This window comes from Caloenas nicobarica, chromosome 14 (genome assembly GCF_036013445.1).
Source record: "Caloenas nicobarica isolate bCalNic1 chromosome 14, bCalNic1.hap1, whole genome shotgun sequence".
Lineage (NCBI taxonomy): Eukaryota > Metazoa > Chordata > Aves > Columbiformes > Columbidae > Caloenas > Caloenas nicobarica.
In genome coordinates, this window is record NC_088258.1 from 8,676,038 (window position 1) to 8,695,563 (window position 19,526).

Genomic DNA, 19,526 nt, shown 5'->3' on the forward strand with positions numbered 1-19,526 from the left:
ACCCACGATAAACGCTAGTCTTTTTATTGTACCCTTTTGTTTGGTGATTTTTTTTTTTTTGGTGCGTGTAGTGTGTTTATTTTTTCCTTTCTTTGCCTTGTTACTGGTGAAGGTGGACAAAGCCAGGACAGCACTCTGGTTTGACTCATTTCTGACACTCACAATCAGTGGACACCACTGGTGATGGAAGCTGTAAAGCAAAAAAAAAAACCCAACCAAACAAACAAAAAAACCAACCGCCCCAAACCTTCTTTCATCACAGTGAAAATAACAAAAATTCTGGGATGGGAGATGTCAATGGAAGTTATGCCACTGGTGTACCAGAAACGAGAATTTCACCTTGGAAGGCTTGGCCTTACAGACAAATTTTTAGTATCCCCCACGCCGGGCCGTTATCACAGCAATAAAGGTTAGATGGGAAGATATGATAAGGCATGAATGGCAAGTAACACACTGGACGTAAGTTAGACCAAGTATTAGTATGTATTTATGCACAAGAATAAAAACAGCTTTACAAGTTGAATTGGAAATTTAAACAGAGGAAGTTTAACAGCTTTTGTATATTATATTAAATAACCAAAACACCTTTTTCCAAAATTGGTAGAGAATAAATAATATAATTTACAATATGGTACAAAAAATAATCAGTAAGGACAGGCATTCTGCTTTATACATACACTATATAGGTATATTTATAATCTATAAAACAAATTCACATCTCAAACAAGCCAGAAACCTTAGATGATATGGCTTAACTATTATTAAAAGAAACAGCATTAAATTTTGCTGCCAGAACCATAAGCTCTAAAGCAGTTATCATGTTTCAATAATTAATGATAACTTATTGCCGTAGTGCTTGCCAAGGTTTCACTTAGTTAACATTTACAAATTGCTGTGAAATTAAGAGATTAAAAGGTTTGAAAAGGTTAAAAAAAAGTGCAGTACTTTCCTTATAAATGCATCCGAAGTCTGAGTGTAAAAAAACAAAATGCAACTTAATTTTCACTCTGGGATCTGCAAAGTCAGTACATGAGATGTCTTTATGGATGAGGTTTGATCCAAGCCATTTAATTCAATTTAGAAATATAAAGAGGGGTGTCATGAAAAGGCTTAACAATGCCATATTAAAAACAATTAGTATTCCTATGCTTAATAGATTTAGTGGTAACGGATAACATGAATTGTGTGGGTAATCAGGACGCAACACCCAGCAGAAAACCCCGTTAGCACACGCACACAGGGGAGATCCAAGTCTCAGGATGTGGTACTTGCTTTTCACCTGGGCTGCGATGACAAATCCTGAATTTTCTGCTATTGACCTTGCTGAACTACTCAGAACCTCCTTGTTATCTATAATCATTAAACCAACACAGGGAAAACCTAGAGCAATTATACTAGAACTGGATGTTGTTAGTGTCCATTTGTCCAACCACCTCACAGTGCCCCAAAGAGCTATTAAGCTAACAAAGTCACCTTTACCTCAAAACCAGTCCTGCGTGCATCTCACTATAATGTGCTTGAATATTTGCTTAGGATAGGCTGACATGTATGGATTTTGTTACTTCTGTTGGGGGAGTTGAAATAGTAAAAATTGAAATTCCGTGTTTTACAAAAAAATAAATATATATATACACATACACACATAACCATACATATGTATGTGTGTGTGTGTGTGTGTGTATATATATATACACATACACATATTCCTAACACATAAAATCTAGAACTGGTGGAATCAGAGCAGTGTTTAAATGACCTTTCACATAACAAGGATAACTAATTCTGCATCAATTCAAAATTACCACAATGATCAAAGTTATTTTCAAGTTTTTCCCTGATGAGACTTACTTGTCCTGAAAGGGCTTTATTATTAAACCGCAGTTTGCAAAGCATTACATTTCTGAAATAAAATTATATGTCATAATGACCACTTTTAAGAGGCTGAGGCCAAATACATTTCTAACCACAAAATTCTGATTGCTGAACTAACTTCTGTCACTTCCACTTTGTTATTACTTGGTGGTCCAAGTCTACTCGCAAAGGTTCAGGATATTAAAGTTTTCTGATCTCATGGCATCATTAAAAATAGCCACTATGCTGACTTCATTCTGCAATTCTGTAATTCCCCTGTGGCAACTGAATGGGCTGGGAAAGGGCAGCCTGACAGCTCCTGGTATCAGGTGGCAGAAAGTCTTCACAGATCTCGAAGCGCTCTGCCACGTACGTGCGGCAACACCAGCACTTACTCTGGGCAACCTAAGAGTCAAAACCAGTGTCATGTGCATGGGTAAAGACGACGAAATGTTTGTCAAGCTACCTAAATACACTGGAGACTATCAGGCTGGTCATTCAGTATTTAGAAGTTTAAGAATGAGAGTTCAGATTTTTCTTTTTTATACAGTACTTGATTAGAGTGTATCACATCTCCTCCTGCATGTCCTGTAAGCCACCACAGGAGCCCTCTACTTTTGTCCTGCAAGTCCGAAGGATTTTTGGAGGTACACCATATAGGATAATCAGCATTATTAATGTCAGAAGCCAAACCCGAAAGGAAACAATCTGGGAAAGACCAAACCAAAATACAGCTCAACTCCAAGTAAATCTTAGAAGTTTTAGAGGGAGTGACTCAAGATTAATGGGCATCCTCTCCACACCAAGGCTGAATGCTCAGAACGATACACTCTTCAGCATTCATTTTACTGACAGCCTTCAACTTTTTATATTCTGGGTTTACATGATTTCCTGATATTTGCATCAGAATTCTCCAACAAGGCTCTATAAGAACAATGAAAGAGAAATTACAATGGAAGGACTTGACATCCCACATGACAACCAGTCAGCCCACAGGTTTGAAATTCTCCATTCTTCTAGTCATGATTCTTTTCTTCCTAGTAACATACGTTTGCCTCCCTGTTGGAAATATCCAACTGTACTAATGCTGGTTTTACACATCTGCATGGTTCCTATGTCAAAGAGGAGAATATAGCAACCCGGTATGTGGGGCCATGGAATGTCATCCAAATCTCACCACTTTTTGAGTAAAATCAGGAAGGCTGCTCTGGGCCACAAAAAAGGTGCATCAGAAAACTTGTTACATTTTCTCTTAATGACAGAGCACATAAGGCAAACTATATAACGGTTAAAAAAAAATGAATCTACCTAAAGTGGGGTGACGTGACTGGGAAAACAGCAAATCCAATCAGTGCATTGTGAGCAAGGTTACAAGAAGAAACTCCCAGTCAAATACCTTGTAAAAATAGCTAAAGGTAGGTAGAACTATATCCACCAAGTATAGTGCAAGTTGGGAAAATGAACCCCTGATAATAGCCTAAGAGATGGAAAAGTTTTGTTTATTTATTAATAATATAAAGTTGAGGTTTGTATAGGACAAGCCCCTTGGATAAGTTCAGAGCCACTTAAAATAGCCAAGGGACATCCTCTTACTGGAGAAGCAGACAAGTGCTTAAAAAAGGGGCTCAATAAAGGTATTCTCTCTCATGGCCAATAGGACAGGAAATAGGAAAAGCCTCCTGAGTTATAAAGGTAGAATCGTTGGACAACTAGCTGTAGAGAAAGTAACTTTGTATTCCTTCGAACCTGCTGGTATCAAGATCTGGGTCTTTCAAATATTAAAAAGCTAACATTAAATGCATAGGAATTTAGTAGAGGGAGTACCAGATCCACTAGTGCCTGGGAGTAAATATAATGAAAAAAGGTGCCCTGAGGTACCAGAGCACCTGGAATTCACAGAACAAGGAGGAAATAAGGAGGGATTAAGCTAGGACTTGACACCTCTCTATGACACAAACCAGATCTCATTAGCGTTAACGTATTATTTGTTTCTGTGCATTACAATATTCTTTCCTATTTCCTCTCCCAAGTAAATGCTCAGTTTTTGTGGAGAAAGATGGCAATATATACAGGTTTCCAGCAAAGCCAAGACTAATTATGACAAAGTTTTCATAGTGACTCCAACAAGCTCTTTTGCAGTGTTGCCTGACTTAAAAAGCAACCGTTCTTCAGGGAAAGCAAGAAAGTACTCTCCCTCTCATGGGGTGAACTGTGCAATGTGATGAAGAATCTCGAAAGTGAAGCATATGAGTGCAGTCAGGATGATGATGACTGTGACATGTGACGGGCTTCAAAAATAGAGGAAACTCCCCAAGGATCCATGCAGTCTGGGAGTAAGGTGAAATCAGAGCTCCCCTACAAAACAAGGAAGCAGGTTCGTGCCCCTGCTGGAATGCTCAAACAACAAAACATAGCCAAAGAAACAGAATGGTCTACAAAAATGAAGCATCGTAGAGCTGCAGCGCCTTGGAGGAGAGTGCAAGAAACTCCAGTTTGACTGATTCATAAAAAGAGTGCCAACTAGGACAAGACAAGATGCAAAATGGTTCCCACATCCCTCCCCTCGCTTCCTCCTCCACAACTTCAATGTGGATCTCAAACCATCATTTTACTAGGCAAAAAATTATCCGTGTAGGGGAGCTGTTGGCAATACCCTTCCCCGCTTGAGCTTCTTGCTTAGGCCATTCCAAAGTGCAAGTCCAGGACTGTCCCATAACCCTGCCTTCTTATGTCACTGATGCAAGGGACACACCATTTCCTGTAATACTATTCCATGTTTTGTTGTTCCCAGTATATTGCACATTCCAGGACCTGCACATACTTCTTCAGACCTTTGAAGACAACGCTTCTCTTCTAGAAAGAAGTGCACAAGACAGGGACAACTGAGCCTCAGCTGCTTCTCTGCAACCTGCCCTTGCCATGATCCAGCGCTGCAAGCTCCAACTTTAGCTGAAAAGTCTACACCAGCCTGCTGGTCTCAGACACTCACTGTGAGAGATCCCCAATTGGGGGACCACCACCTCCTCCATCAAACAGAATTTCCCTGCGGGTTGGCTCAGGTATCGATAGTTCCTGGGCAAGGTCATTAAAACGAGATATGTAATCTATGCTGTTCTCATTCATCATGCAAGCCAGCTGGGAATCCACCACCTAGAAGAGATATGAAAGAAAAAGAGCTACATGTCAGTGGAAATTTCACAGAATCACAGAATCGTGTAGGTTGGAAGGGACATGTTGAGATAATTTCGTCCAACCACCCTGCTCAAGTAGGGCCAGCTAGAACAGACTGTCCCATATCTTGTCTGGTCACGTGTTGAATTAACTCCATGAATGGAGATTCCACAACCTGTCTGGACAACCTGTTTCAGTGTTTGACCACCCTCACATTAAAAAAGTTTTATTGGGTTTAGGTGGAATTTCATGTGTTTCAATTTGTGCCCATTGCTTCTTGTCCTAAGAAGAGCCTAGTTCCCTCATCTTCATTCCCAGCCTCTCCTCATATGAAAGACACACCTTATCTCACTTTATCTGAGTTAGAGAATAACTCTTATCCATGGCTAAATGGAAGCCTCTAAGAAAAAAACCAAACCAAACAAACCTGCAGTCTCAATGGGCTTTACCTGCCTATCCTTAATTCAGCATTAAGGTGCACCAGTAGATGCACTGTAGAAAACCTCTATAGATATTACCTCTAACATAATAACTACATTTGTACATAAAACTTGATTCTGCAGGACACTTAATAAAAGGCCTTTCAAAATTCTCTCATCATTAAAGCCATTTTTAAATGATACTTGCTTCCTCTGAAGACTCCCACACTCCTGCTCTGTAGTGCCTAAAATGGTGGCTTACCCCATTTTCTTCTGAAGGCAGTTTATAAGATCAAGGGCTGCAATGTCGCTTCAAATTCACACACACAAAAAAAAATCATACATTCCTTTAATTAACACACACCTTGACACATTCTCACCACCAAGTGAGCAGAATCTTCGTATTCTGGAAGGAAGTGGAGCTGTGTATGGAGTCTGAAGCTGCCAAGGGCACAATAAAACAGCAAGAGCTTGCTGCAGCTTCTGGTTGCAAGGTCCGTACAGAACCTCTTTATCGAAATCCAAGAGGCAGGGGAGGAATGACATTTTCCTTCCATCAGGGCAAGCCTCCATGAAGTTACAATGTACGTGATGTTACACTCAGTCAGTGACTAAACTATGGCATAATTAAGATTGGAAGGAACCTTAAGAGGTCTCTAGTTCAACCTCCTGCTCAAAGTAGGGTCACCTAAGATGACAGACCAGCTTACTCAGGGCTTTATTCATGTTAGTCTTGAAAAGCTCTGAAGACAGACACTGTACATCATCTCCGGTCAACCTCTTCCCCTGTCTGACTGTCCTCAGGGTATAGAAGTTTTTCTTTATATGTAGTTAGAACTATTCTCAGTTCAGCTTTTACCTCTTCCTCCCACCATGCATCACCACTCTGTGAAGGGATCACCTACATCTTCTTGACGACCTCCCCACAGGTACTGTCAGGCTATCAGGTCCCTCCTGCCCTGAAGCATTCTCCAGGGTGCCCAGGCCCAGTACCATCAGCCTTTCCTCACAGACAGGTGCTTCAGCCCCTTCATCATCTTGGTGGCCCTCTAGTGAACTTGCTCCGGTTTATCTATGTCTTTCCTGTATCGGTTGCTCAAAACTGGTCACAATATTCTAGACATGGTCTCACAGCTAATGAGTAGAGTGGGATAATCACTTTGTTCCATCTATTGGCTATGCTCCTGTTGAAACAGCCCACAACACGGCTGGTTGTCTTAGTGGCCACAGAATACCCTCGCTCATGTTCAGCTTGCTGTCTGTCAAGACGCCCAGGTACTTCTCAGCAGAGCTGTTTCCTGAACAGCCTATATTGCTGCTGGGGTTATTCCCTCCTGAGCGCAGAACTTCGTGTTTGTCCTTGCTGAATTCTATAATGTTCCTGGCAGCTCGTTCCTCTCGTCTGACTCTGTCCCTCTAAAAGGGAGCTCTGTCCTCAAACCTATCAAAACCTTGGTAACTGCTGGTCTTCGCTCTACCCCTTCAAAAGATTTCAAAACAGAAGGATAATTCTACCAACAGAGAAAATGACCAGCAGCACAGGACCTTCTGCAGTTCTCTCAGGTAACTTAGTATTAGGTGTTTTCCACTTCCTCCTTCTGGACCTATTTATTTTTTCTAGCAGTCCTCCAATTGTACTGTAGCTGTATCAGTACTAGTCTTTCTCTCATCTTTAGTGTTTTCAGTTCCTGCTCTACAAAGCAGGACACAAAGAACAGAAGGATTATAACTCTCTCTGTCGAAACAAAGAGATGTCCAACAAGGTGAACATGACACCCCCCAGCAAAAAGAACCTGGGTCAAAGGTGCTCACAACAGCTTCTAGCACCAGCTCTGGTGCAATACACTCTCACATCATCTTACATCTTCCCGTTAAGACTGTACCCCTGCTTTACTAAGCTAAAGTGCAGATATCAAAGCACCTTTAAGTATCTTGGGAGGTATGATGGACAATGTACAATAGCAGTGCATGAAAAAAGAAAGCAGACAGCTGAATGTAGACTGATGACATACCTCTGCTACATCTGCCAGAGATCGTGACACAAAAGAATCCCGTGAGTTTCCATCCAGAAGGCTGGGTCCCAGTAAGGAGGTGCCACTGGCAGTCCCAACAGGAGTTGGCAACATTTTTCGTCCCTTCTCAGGGGAGATGAAACTTGCTATAAAGAACAGGCACATGAGTAAGTCACTGCTCTGAATGTTTGCAATTGGGAGGATAAAGAGACAAGACAAGGAAATAGAAAACGGAGGACACATCTGTTTCTCCCGTCTCTTAAAAATTATGTGTTATGGGCATGAACACCATCAGGATATTGCTAAGAGTACAGAGACTCATCACACTGGACCCACTAAATATTAATTAAAAAAAAGCCAATCAAACCCCAAACAAACCGAGTGATCTCACATCTCTGAGATTATGCTCACCAAGCACAGAACAAAGTCTATTTTTCCAATACCAGGGCCAAGGGCATCTTTTCATTTTGGCAGAACAGCCAAAATGTCTCAACCTAACTGATGAGTCAGGCTCCAAACTGAATACAAAGAACTGCCAAGGAATTATCTGCCCCAAGGTATGGGCCCCAATCTAACAACAGGATATTTTCAGGAGCAGACTTGTAAAGAGAAAGAAAATGTATTCAAGGCAACACTATTGAAACGAAAACAAAAAGGGAAGAATTCTACAAACGTGCTACTGCATTTACAGTTTTCCAAAGGATTCACTTCTAATAAACAGCTTTTTTTATTAAAAAAAAAAAAAAAAAGGAAAGACCTTTTTGTTGCAGTTCTCTGCATACTGACACTTACAAAACAAGCTGCTGAGAGACGAGTCTGTGGAGTCATTGGGGTACCACTGGGGATCATGGCTGGGAGAGGCAATCCAGTTCTGTTGAGGACTACTGGATGGGGACGGAAGACTTTTGGAGCTGTCACTGCCATTCAGCTTTGCAGGAGAGAGAGAAACACCTTCACCTGTAAGCCAATGTCAGGAATCACTTATTCAGTCAATACAGAAAAGTTATAGGACACTACACTGATTAATGTTTAGAAAGAAAAAAAAACAAACACCACCACACAACAATTAAAAAAACCAAAAGAAAACTACAACAAAACCAAACAAACAGAAACCCAAACACACACACATCTATATGTGCCAGAAGATAAAGGCTAGGCGCATAGGCACATAATTTTATTACTAACACATACTGAAAAAGAAAATAACCAAGAACTGCTTCCTGGAAAAGTTTCTGCTGACACGTAAGATGTCAGGGATTTTTTTTTAAGTTAATAGGAAGACTTTAGCTAAGCTCAGACTTACTGTATTGGCCAGAGCTGATGGCTATTTCAATGATAGAATCACTGATTTGCGTGGCAGGTTCTCCTTGAGAAAGCACATCTTCAGGTGGTCCAGGCAGAGAAATATCCAAGAGAGCAGAAACATTTGGAGGAGAGAGCCGGGTGCTGGAAGCCTCTGATGAGGGAAGTGGAGGCGTGGAAAGACCATTTTGGAGAGGAGTTTTGGACAGTTCTGACAGAGAAAGGACTGATGTGCCCTGTTACAAGAAAGAGTTAATTGTTCATGAATTTATGAAGGACTTGGAAATCTTTCTGAAAAGCAACAGCTTAGCTCCTAAGCATCAGATTAAAATCAGATTTTTTTTTTTAAATGAGGACTAATAACCCATCAGATAATCCTAAAATTTTAGAAATATATTACTATTTATATAATAAATTTGTATTATTTTCATGAAAATATCTGTAAGCATAAACAAACATGCTTCAGCCCATATCCTGCCTGATCATCTGAAAAAATATCGGTCTGTGACATTCTAAAGAATATTTAATACAGCCTACATAACAGAAACAAGCATAATAATAACATTAATGTGATTTTGACGAATCTACAAGATAGTTCTTAAGAATTAAGTAGTAATTTGCCTTTATATAGGCAAAAAACCCTGTAACTGCTATATACATATTCTGAACTGCTAACTCACTCCTCTTTACAGCCAGACTCCCAAAACTTAATTGGTCTTTTTTAAGGAGTCTCATTATTAGTACCTCATCGTAGAGCTGTTTGTAATTTTTTTTCTGTAGTATATACAAAGCTTCCCTAAGAGCAAGAACTAGAACCTAAGGCCCCATTACCACAAATGCCCAGTAGGTTAATGTCCTAACATCTGTGCTATCAAAAAATATCCTTCTCCTTTATGCTCTCCAATCAAATTAATTTGACCTTTTTCACATGTACCTGTGTTATAAGCAGGGTGGGAAGTGACAAAAGGTCCTGGATCTCCCTGGAGAAGGAACTTGGGGATAGGATGACAATACTCTTACAACTTAGATAATGTCTTATTGGATCCAGCATAAAGAAAATTAATTCTCTGAAGAGGATGCTGGCATAACAATCATATTTCTAGTCTTAACATTCTTCCTTCAGCAACATACAAGCAGCAGGACTGCCAAATGCTGAAATCTTTCTTTGTGATGTCTGAAATACACATGTACAACACAGCAGAGTAATTATAAACTCCTCCACTGGATCGAGAAATACATAAAACTTGTTTGTCCTTCAGAGGTCAGACTGTCAGCTTCGCTTTGCTTTTTTAGAGAATGGCACCCACATAAATTCAAGCAGCTTTCCTAAATTTCTTTCTTTAAATTTCTTCAGATGCTAGAGATTTCAATTCCCACAAAACAGTACGAAAGGTGTAAAACTACCTGGGAACCTGGGCTTTTAAGTAGTAATACCAGTGTTGTTTTCAGAACATTATCAATTTCATACAACTCGACTTTCAACACATACTCTACCTGGAAACCATCAGGAACTGCCTCCTGCTCGTGCCGTGTTGGCAGGCTGATGAATGGCACCCGACACCCGGGGCCTGAGCCCTACAAACACAACAGAAATCATGTGAGTGACAAACATTTACAGAGATGCTGCAAATAGAGCTGGGGAGGTAAAAGACAAGTGCACATCATCATTTATGAATGCTCTTCCTACCATCAAGCCTTTCAACATCGTCCATCAATTCCCTGAGAAAATGACATGGACTAATAAACATGTATCTGGGTCTCAATGAAAGAAACAGTAAGGAGAAAAAAAAAAAAAGTCACAGCTTCCATTCCAAATACAGCCTTTAAAGTTCATGTTTTGCCCCAAATTCCCTCCTGAATTACTGTTTATTGAAATGCTACTATTTCTTTTCAAGCCCAGATTTCCCAATGGCCAACTTCATCTCATAGCTGAAAGTTATTTTATCAGATGCAAATGTGCTCAATGTGACGAACACACACTATACAACAAAAATACACACTATATAACACAGACGGGGTTTGCCATGATAAAAGTGTCAAACCACAAGCTCCAGGAGAAAGCTCATTAAAGAGTCATTAATAATACAGCTCTTTTACACAATGGAAGAGCAAGACACTTAACTACTTTTAAAAGTACACTCAAGAGACTCTGACCTCTACAGCAGCGATGGAGCCTCCGTTCTGATGTGCTGCTGTTGACTCCTGCCCTGTTACCACCGTGGTCACTCCATCTGGTGACAATGGAGACACACCTGACAAACCGTCTGCATCCAGGACTGGCATAGGGCTACCAGGGATAATACCAGCACTTTTAGCTGCCAAGTCAATAGCACCTTTTGTGAAACAAAAAAGCAAAACACACATTACAAGCCTGTTCTTCAGGCAATTACTTTGTGGTGACTCATCTAAAAGATGATTTTTTAAAAAATTGCCCAGTGTCCTAACTTTACATATGCAAAAGGCAAAAATGGTAATTATCTCATCAGCTATATCAGTTGTTCCTCTTCACAAAGTACAACATTTCTTTTAGCTAAAATGTTTCATTTTCCTGCCCTGTTCCAAGACGTTATCAGGTACATCAAAACGGTGTAAAGAAACATACTAGTTCTCCTCTCCGCCCTTCTATGTTTTTTTTCTTTTTTGTCCTGCAAATTGTCAAGCATTTGGTTATGCAATTTATAGAAATTTCCTATGGTTTACTAGAGGAGCTACAAAAACAACACAGCTTTATTATCTTGCTTCTATATGCCATTTATACTCCATATAAAAACTTTTGTTGCAGGGTAAACCTCACCTAGATCTTCTAAAATTCACCTAAAACATCTGAATGTCTTCTGATTACAGAGAATCCTGAAAGTAAAACTGAGGCAGTCATTGTTTTCACATCACTAATCCTTCTAATTTTGGAACTCATTCTTTTGTTGCAAGACAGTATCTGCTTGGGGTACACTGGCACGTTTTCTTTCTTGCAGAATTCACAATCCCACTTTAATAGATAAGCAAGTTTATTTGAAATATGTCACAAGCCCTTTTCAAAGTGGTTTTACAACAAAACATGGCAAAAGTGCTCAACTGTGGTTACAAATTCTAAGCCCTTGCTTTGCCTGCAGGTCAGACACAGCGAAGGAACCTAGTTCAGACTGTCCCACCGCAGACTGCTCCTTTCTGCAGTCACACAGAGCCACAGAAAGCCCAATATCATAGCACAGCTGTTGTCTTTAACTTCCAAAGGCACTAATGATTTTACCTGGGAACAGAAACCAACAGTGTAACATCATACAGATCACAACAGACCGTGACTCTCGTTCTGTTTAAGAAATGACTTACTAGACAGATGGTTGGTAGCTTGTGCTGGAAGAACTTTGGGCACAATTGGCCGAGAAACAGCAGCTTTAGTCAGTGAGGACTGGATTGGCCGAAATGAACCTCTCCCTAGGGTGAAGGATTAAACACCTCTCAACAAATGAAATCGACATCTTTAAAGCTGAGCACAACACAGTTCAATGGAAGAGAACAAGGAATGCAAGCAGTGGAGACAAGGAAACAGTCATGCGATGCACTAACTGGTGCCTTATCACCAAAATGCAACAGCAAGTGTTGCTGTGGTGTTGAAGGTGCTTTCGTTATTTTGAGTGAAGATAACCTTTAAGGTCTCGTGTTGATTTTGAGATTTAAGCCAAGATGGGGGATCACCTGTACTACCATTGTACTCAAGAGTGTATCAGCAGAAAAGGACAAATGGGCAGTATATTGATTAGACTGTATGAAATCTAAACAGTATCTCAGGTACTAGGAAAAGCCCATTGTAACATCCAGACAAATGAATACACCCTACAGAAAAAAAAATCATATCGAAGTAATTTATTCCAAAATTTTGTGTCCTTGCAGAGAACTCTTTACTCTTCCCTGCTTTCAATACTGGGAAATGGAAGAAAAAAATTTATCTAACAATTGTGACTTGCTTAACAATGATCCAGGAGAACAATTCCATCATCCTGTAGGAAGTGACTCAAGCAACTGGTAAATGACTCTGTGGTTTTGAAAGGGTGTTTTCCTCTTTTTTAGAAATTATTCCTTTATGCAGTTTTAGGGACACTTTCCAGTCCATCTCATGGCAACACAGAAGAGATAGAAGATATGCAGACTCACCTGTAATGGATGAGTTGGATAAGATAGAAAAGGAACAGACATGCTGGGACGGGTTTCCAGATGGCCTGGGGAGCAGTGTTCTCTACGTGAGAGAAATAACAATAAACCAGAACATATTTAAACACAGAACAGAGGGTAAAGCTCATCTTCTAAGGCACAGAAGTTCATGATGCCTTCCAGAATAAGCAGAGTATTTACATGGCATGACTGTCATGCCACAGACAGCGATAAGGTCCATGTAATCTTGAGAAAGAAGCTATAGATAGGAATCATGTGTTTTCTCTGTAAACTACTATAAGAGAAAATTTCCACATGGACAATTATCTGAGAAATGCCACTCAGAATTATATTCCTTTCTGATTATTCTTGCAGTAATTTCCAAATCTCTCACAAGATCTACAGCAGTGATCTTAAGGATGGGATCTAGTCTGCGTGCAAACTGATCTTCCATTACAATTAAACAAGTGTGAATTAACGAGGCAGCTGTATGTACTCAGCTCTTAAAACCAGTGGAATTGCATAGACCAGAATATCTTAGTACCAAAACCCAGCACGTATGTAATTTCTAGGTCTCCAAAGTTCCATGACAACAGGTTACTTCTTCCATATATCTCTTTGCAAGTCCCATTTTTTTTTCCAGAAATCATTGTTTTTTCAAATAGTGTTATGTTTTATATCACTACAGAGGTTTATGACGCCCCCAGTTTAACAGCCATTAGTGAGGAGGACGCAGGAAAAAATATCTACAGGGAGCTGTTGTTGCAGTAGCACTCACAGCTCTAACAATGACAGTCAGGATACCACATGAACACGCTGCTTGTGCGTCAGTACCAGCTGCCCCAAACAGCAGAACCTGCTTTCAGGTGAGGGCCTTTTTTATTATTTCTAAACTACCTCATGCACTGGACTACCACTGCTGTTGACATTCCTCATACAGGGAACATAACACGGCTGGTTACAATAAAGATTAAAATGCTCATTCCCTCATATGTTCAGTTTTGGTTTTCCAGCAGATGTGTGAGGGAAGTTCAGTTTTTTGTTTCAGTTAGGTGCAAATCATTACAGCCTTACTGGTGTCTATTCAGGAAGCAAAACAGGCATTTCACACTTTGCCAGTTGTTCTGACCTGTACTACTAATGGCTTCCGCAAGTGCCTGTTCCGTAACTTCCTTGGCTTTGGCAAGAAGAAGTCCGACTGCATCTGGACAAGAACAGGAAATGCATTAGAAAGTATTTTAAGCATGCAAACACAGAATAAATTACATCCCCAAACTCTGTTTTTCAGTAAAGTTGTACCTATTTATTATTTGTTTCAGACAGCAGAATAGTCTTTCAGCTAGAGTAGGAAGATTTTCCACCAGGAATGCTTGGATTGTTTTGTTTTGTTGTTTTTTTTCTTCTTTTCTTTCTGTTTTATGGAGATAAAGCTTTTTGCCAAAAAAGTCATTTTGCTACCTAACTACTGCAGCTTGCTATGAAGTTGTTACTGAGATTGTATATATAAAATAAAACAAATAAAATAAAGCATTTAAATTAAATACAGCAATGAGGTTGTATTAAAGTTAGCTGCCCAATAAGAAGGATATCAGTTTTGCTAAACTTGGCAAATATATTTGCTGAAGCAACTTAAGTAGAGAGTGAACCAGTTTCATCAGGCTGTGCAATAGCATTCAGATTCAGGTCTGACGAGGTCATGTCACTTGCAAGTATAGTTATATAGTTAAAACTGGACTAATCTCAGGTAATATAATGTTATGCTTGAGCATCACTAGAAGCACTGCTTCATAGGGAAGCCCATGCTTTCTGAAGACCCAAAAAACCCTGGTAATACCAACTGGATACTGGCTCAGGCACAATATGCTACTTTTTTCCTTCAGTCATCTCACTTACACTGATTGTGTCTAAGTGCTGCCGGAAGGTCAGTTCTGCTTCTTTGCTAGGCAAGAACAGTTTCCCATGGCGGCTGTTGGGTGGTAGAGTTGTAGGAACAGCAAAGAGTCCACCGTCCGCATCGGCGCTTCCAGAACTTGAAGGACCAGCCACCAAGAGAGGTCTAGGGAGATTTCTCAAACCTAGAAGATTTTAACAACAATTTAAATGAAGTGAAAACAAAAAGCAAGTAACTATTTAGTAACTGAAGAACAATAGAGAGTGCTGAGGCTTTGGGATTCTGGTTCTGCCATCATCTGTTTGTGATCTCAAATCATAAAACTCTGGATATTTCAGTTTTCCCACCTGCAGACGGACAGTATTTACCTGCTTCATAAGGACACTGCAAACATTCACTCCCCTTGAAATCCTTGGAAGAGGGGGTTAAATGCAATCTTATGCTACTAAGGAAACTAGAATTTAAACACACAGTTTTAAGCCCCACACAGACCGTGTTAACCAGTTTATCTAGTCAGCTTGTAGAAATACTTCAGAGCCCCTCCCATGAAATGAATTGCATATCCACCATTCGTTTTGTAGAAGATAATAAAAACACAGGTTCATTCCACAATATTTATGTTTTGTTTACACTCTCCCCCAATCCCCATGGTAATTTAAAGTGCAACCCAAATAAAGTCATTCTGATGACAAAGAAATGACAGAGCGGGGATCCATTTACCAAAATATCTTCCAGAAGATGGAACTTTAGAAAAAGTTAGTCCCCAGAAGTGCTCGCTGCATGTGTAACACCAGGTTTCCTTACAACAGACAATGACAGTGATTTCACACTCACTGCAACCCTGCTTGTCCGGGTACCCCAGCATCTGCTGGGGATCTCGGCTGGGAGGCAGGAGGCACCTGCCTGGGCCACCCCAATGCAGAGATGGGTACACACAACAGTAGTCGGGAAGTGTTTTGAGAACATCAAACTGTATTTACCTAACAAATAAACCTGCAGGTTTTATTCTCCTCCTGTTTAAAAGACGAAATTGCCACCTCCACCCTGCTGCTCTAGATTCTGCTACTTTTCCAAAGGATGAATTAAATGCAGAACAACATATACATTTGTGCCTCTTGCCTGGCCAGGAGTTAGAGAGAATTGTTGAAGGTAATATGCACAGTAATATCTTTTAAAAAAACAATAAAGAGATGCAACTGTAATTACATAGTAATATTTTAAGCACTATAGGTGATGTTGCATTACAGCTGTCACTTCACTTTTTCTAAATCTCTCTGCGCAATTCTTTTTACCCTCTTTTTTGTTTCTCCAGCAGGCTGTGTGGCTTTTGTGGAACTGTCCGTTTCCCAACCCTTTCAGTTCTTCTGGAGCGGATATGCACCATCTTCTAACCTTTATTTTCTACTGAGAAGGCCAAATCAATTTATCTTTAATTAAAAAACCACAAAAGATGAAAACCAAAAAGCAGTTAGCACCTAGACGGACTCAAGACCAAAGTCTATAAGAGAACACACCTAGAAGTCTCACCACCAAAAGTAACCTAGCTGTTTGCTTTCTGACAGCCAAAGTGCTGCAGTCATTTAATAGCACTGTGTGTGAGGATACAAAGCAGCTTGATAATTACTGTATACTGAAGGCTGCAATCCAGACCACAAGCAATCCTGTTCTAGATCCAGAACACCCTGATCAGGGCTGATAAAAGGCATTCAGTTTGTCTACGAAAACAACACAACTCAGGGTGAAGATATACTTGCTCAGGTATCTGTGTGACCCATGGAATGCCACTACCTGAGGCCCAAGCCCAGTGTATTACCCCAGGCAGAATGCTTGGAAGCGAAACTAATTAATTAAGTAGAAAGTTGTATTGAAACATGCTTTTACTGCTCCTTTGCTCCAGCCAAACAGCTCTGCTGAAGTCAACTTCAGTCTCTTCAGCATTGCACAAAAGCAGGAATACTGAGTCTGTATTTTTCAGTCCTGACATTGCTCTCAAGACTATGCGCTTCATTATAATATGTTAAACCCTAGTGCTGCAGAGCCCTATTTGCAATTCCGTGATGTGAATCAAAGAGTAACATGGACAATTGTATTTGTTTTTGAATCAATGAAGCTCTATGTAAACAGAACAGGTGTCTGTTTTCAGGGGATCAGATACAAAGTATTGTTATCTTGTTGCTGTTTCTGTCTGGGATCCTGCGCAGAGGAGGATCTTCCTTAAAATGCTTCAAGAAGGATTTTCAAGGCATTAGGGGAGCATGAAGTACAATCTCATCAAAATGAATGTTGCAAACTAAGGAAGTTTGATTCTACTTGCACGTCTGATTTTAAAAGTATGTCCTTCAAGCCTCTGTATCTCACTGAAGTGTAACAGTTTATCTGTTTGATCTATTAAATTATTGGATTTTTACTACATATTTAAGTAAGTATGCCCTTGTCTGCAATGAAGCAGTGAAGCTCTAGACAAAGATTAAATTGCTATGTCATTTTAAAACGAAAACCACACAGAGCATCAAGTATGTTTTACATCATTGGTTAAATTGCTCATGGTCCATTGCTTCTTACAGCATGGGTTTGAAAAGGACAGCATAAGAATCACAATCATTCCCAATAACCCTGACACCTTCACAGACTTTCTGAAGTCATAAAACACTTGCTGGCGAATGCAACTGGACTGGAGAACAGAACTGAAATTTTGGGTCTGCATGGCTAGAGCTCACAAGTTATAGCAGCTGCACCTTCTATTAGAAGGTAATTCATAACCATTCCATATTTTATGATGGCAGAATGGCAAATAAAATTTTCAGTAATTATTTTATCAACAAACCTTACATCACATATTTACTCTCCTGCTCTGTAAGCCTCCGCTCCCTGGAGATATCCTACCCTGTAACGAACACCAGCATCTTCTGCAGGAGTGACGAGAGCTCTTCTGCATTGTCAACTATACTATTGACATGCCTTGTTTTGCAGGATTCAAGGAAATATTGAATTTAGGACAACTCTAAAGCAAATTATCACACACCAATATTCTTAAACAGTTAAGTTCTTAAGAGTAAGAACACTCATTCTCCCGGTGGTACATTACTGGGATGTGTTCCTCATGGTACGAGGTACCCACGGTCTGACCTCTTGAAATGGATTTGTACGAACACTCACCTGAGGAGCTGGATGCAGCACCGGGAGAAAAAGTCTTGTTGTTGCGAAGGGCAGATTGATTTCGTGCACAGCCTGGACTCCTGGTGCTGATGGCAATGACCTTTCCTGGAGGAGTCAGCGACTGCTCCTCTTGCACAGGCTTTATAGGTGATGTGGCAACAGAGCTCATCTCGGGCGTCTAGAAATGCAGACACATTAAGTAAGCATTGGGTACTGTTACAACAAATATATTGTTAAACTCATGCTACTTAGGAAGCTAAAAAAAAAAAAAAAAGACAAACCTGACATACTATAATACTTTTAAGTAATCTAACCAATACCTCTGTGTGTGCATGTGTGTGGTGGGCAGCAGAAAGTCCCTTCCTGTGCATTTAGCAGTGTTAAATGTCATCAGTTCAAGATCATGAATTTATGTTATTATTGGGTTAACACTCAACAAGCTTCACACAGTGCGCTGGACCACCCCAGGATAAAAAGAAGAAAAAAGAACAAAAAAAGAAAAAAAAAAAAAAAAAAAGGTAAAGAGACAGATCTGTCACAATAATGGAAAAGGTCTTGTTTTTAATTCAGTGCAAAACCAATTTTCATAAATTCTAATTCCTCTGGTTGGAAGTACACTTGGACAAAAACATTTTGCTCTTAATTCTAATCAAGTAGAGACCAATAGTTTTGTATTTTTTCCATCCTTTCTCCTATTTCATACTGTAGAACAGCAATAACGAGAGGCACATGGCAAGGTGCTTTACTAATTTTCCATGCCTATTCAGTTATTAAGTTGTTTAAACACTTTTTCAGAAAATGCTCCCCTTTTAAGGAATCTGTGTGCAACCACAGGCATAAAATTACCACCCAAACCGGTGGGTGACTGGTTATGTTACTTCTTTTTATTGGAATGTATGATACGGTAAATATCTGAAAGAGCTCCATTGTTTTTCAGAAGCACTAAGCTACTCTGATTAAGACACTAAGAGTGCTAAAGTGACAGGAAAACACTTGCAAATAGAAACCGCTGTTTTTCCCCTCCCCTATTCTATCCCTCCCCCCCAAAGCCTAAGGAGATGTCCTTTTTTCTAGTTTGTGATTGTTTAATAGTGTCATCCCTGGCTGTCATGTGTCACCAGAAGTAGATGCTAAAAGAGGAGACACTGTCACGTATCTGTGAGATGTCAGACCAAAAGCCTTTATAATTTAAACAAAGTCTATATCTGGAGCTGTATCTAAGCAAAGATGGTTTTACATTTTTTAAATCCTGCATTCTATGTCTATAAAATCAGGATCAAAAGGAGCTTCAGGGGTGGGGTGGTTAAGTCTGCACCAACAAAGAAAGATCAAAGAACTATGTGTGTTTAGGAATAGTGAGATATTTGCATCTTATGCCACAATATGATGCAAATGATATCTAACTTACCTTATCTCCATCACAGGAATTCAGTCAGATCAGTTGGATTCAGTGTCTTTTTGGTCTTTAAAAGGATGTTTTACTAAGTTTTAACTGGTTGCACTAGGTGGAAAGGGCTGCCCAGTTAGCACAGGGACAGGTCTTAAACGTTGGTTACAGTGCATGAGAAGGAAAGCAAG

The 19,526-nt window shown here is 39.9% G+C and overlaps 1 protein-coding gene across 5 annotated transcripts in view; it reads right to left on the bottom strand.

Moving 5' to 3' along the window:
- Nucleotides 1-556: 556 nt before the first annotated feature.
- Nucleotides 557-19,526, bottom strand: part of CRAMP1 (cramped chromatin regulator homolog 1) — a 45,596-nt gene continuing 26,626 nt past the window's right edge. For all 5 annotated transcript variants that reach the window (XM_065644763.1, XM_065644762.1, XM_065644760.1 and 2 more), the window contains 11 exons: nt 17,949-18,126; nt 14,795-14,976; nt 14,031-14,105; nt 12,905-12,986; nt 12,083-12,187; nt 10,910-11,088; nt 10,250-10,330; nt 8,757-8,991; nt 8,246-8,410; nt 7,454-7,599; nt 557-5,001 (listed from right to left, as the gene is read on the bottom strand). In XM_065644763.1, the coding sequence (XP_065500835.1) occupies nt 4,837-5,001; nt 7,454-7,599; nt 8,246-8,410; nt 8,757-8,991; nt 10,250-10,330; nt 10,910-11,088; nt 12,083-12,187; nt 12,905-12,986; nt 14,031-14,105; nt 14,795-14,976; nt 17,949-18,126 (1,593 nt within the window). In that variant the 3' untranslated portion in view covers nt 557-4,836. The remainder of the gene's footprint in view (nt 5,002-7,453; nt 7,600-8,245; nt 8,411-8,756; nt 8,992-10,249; nt 10,331-10,909; nt 11,089-12,082; nt 12,188-12,904; nt 12,987-14,030; nt 14,106-14,794; nt 14,977-17,948; nt 18,127-19,526) is intronic.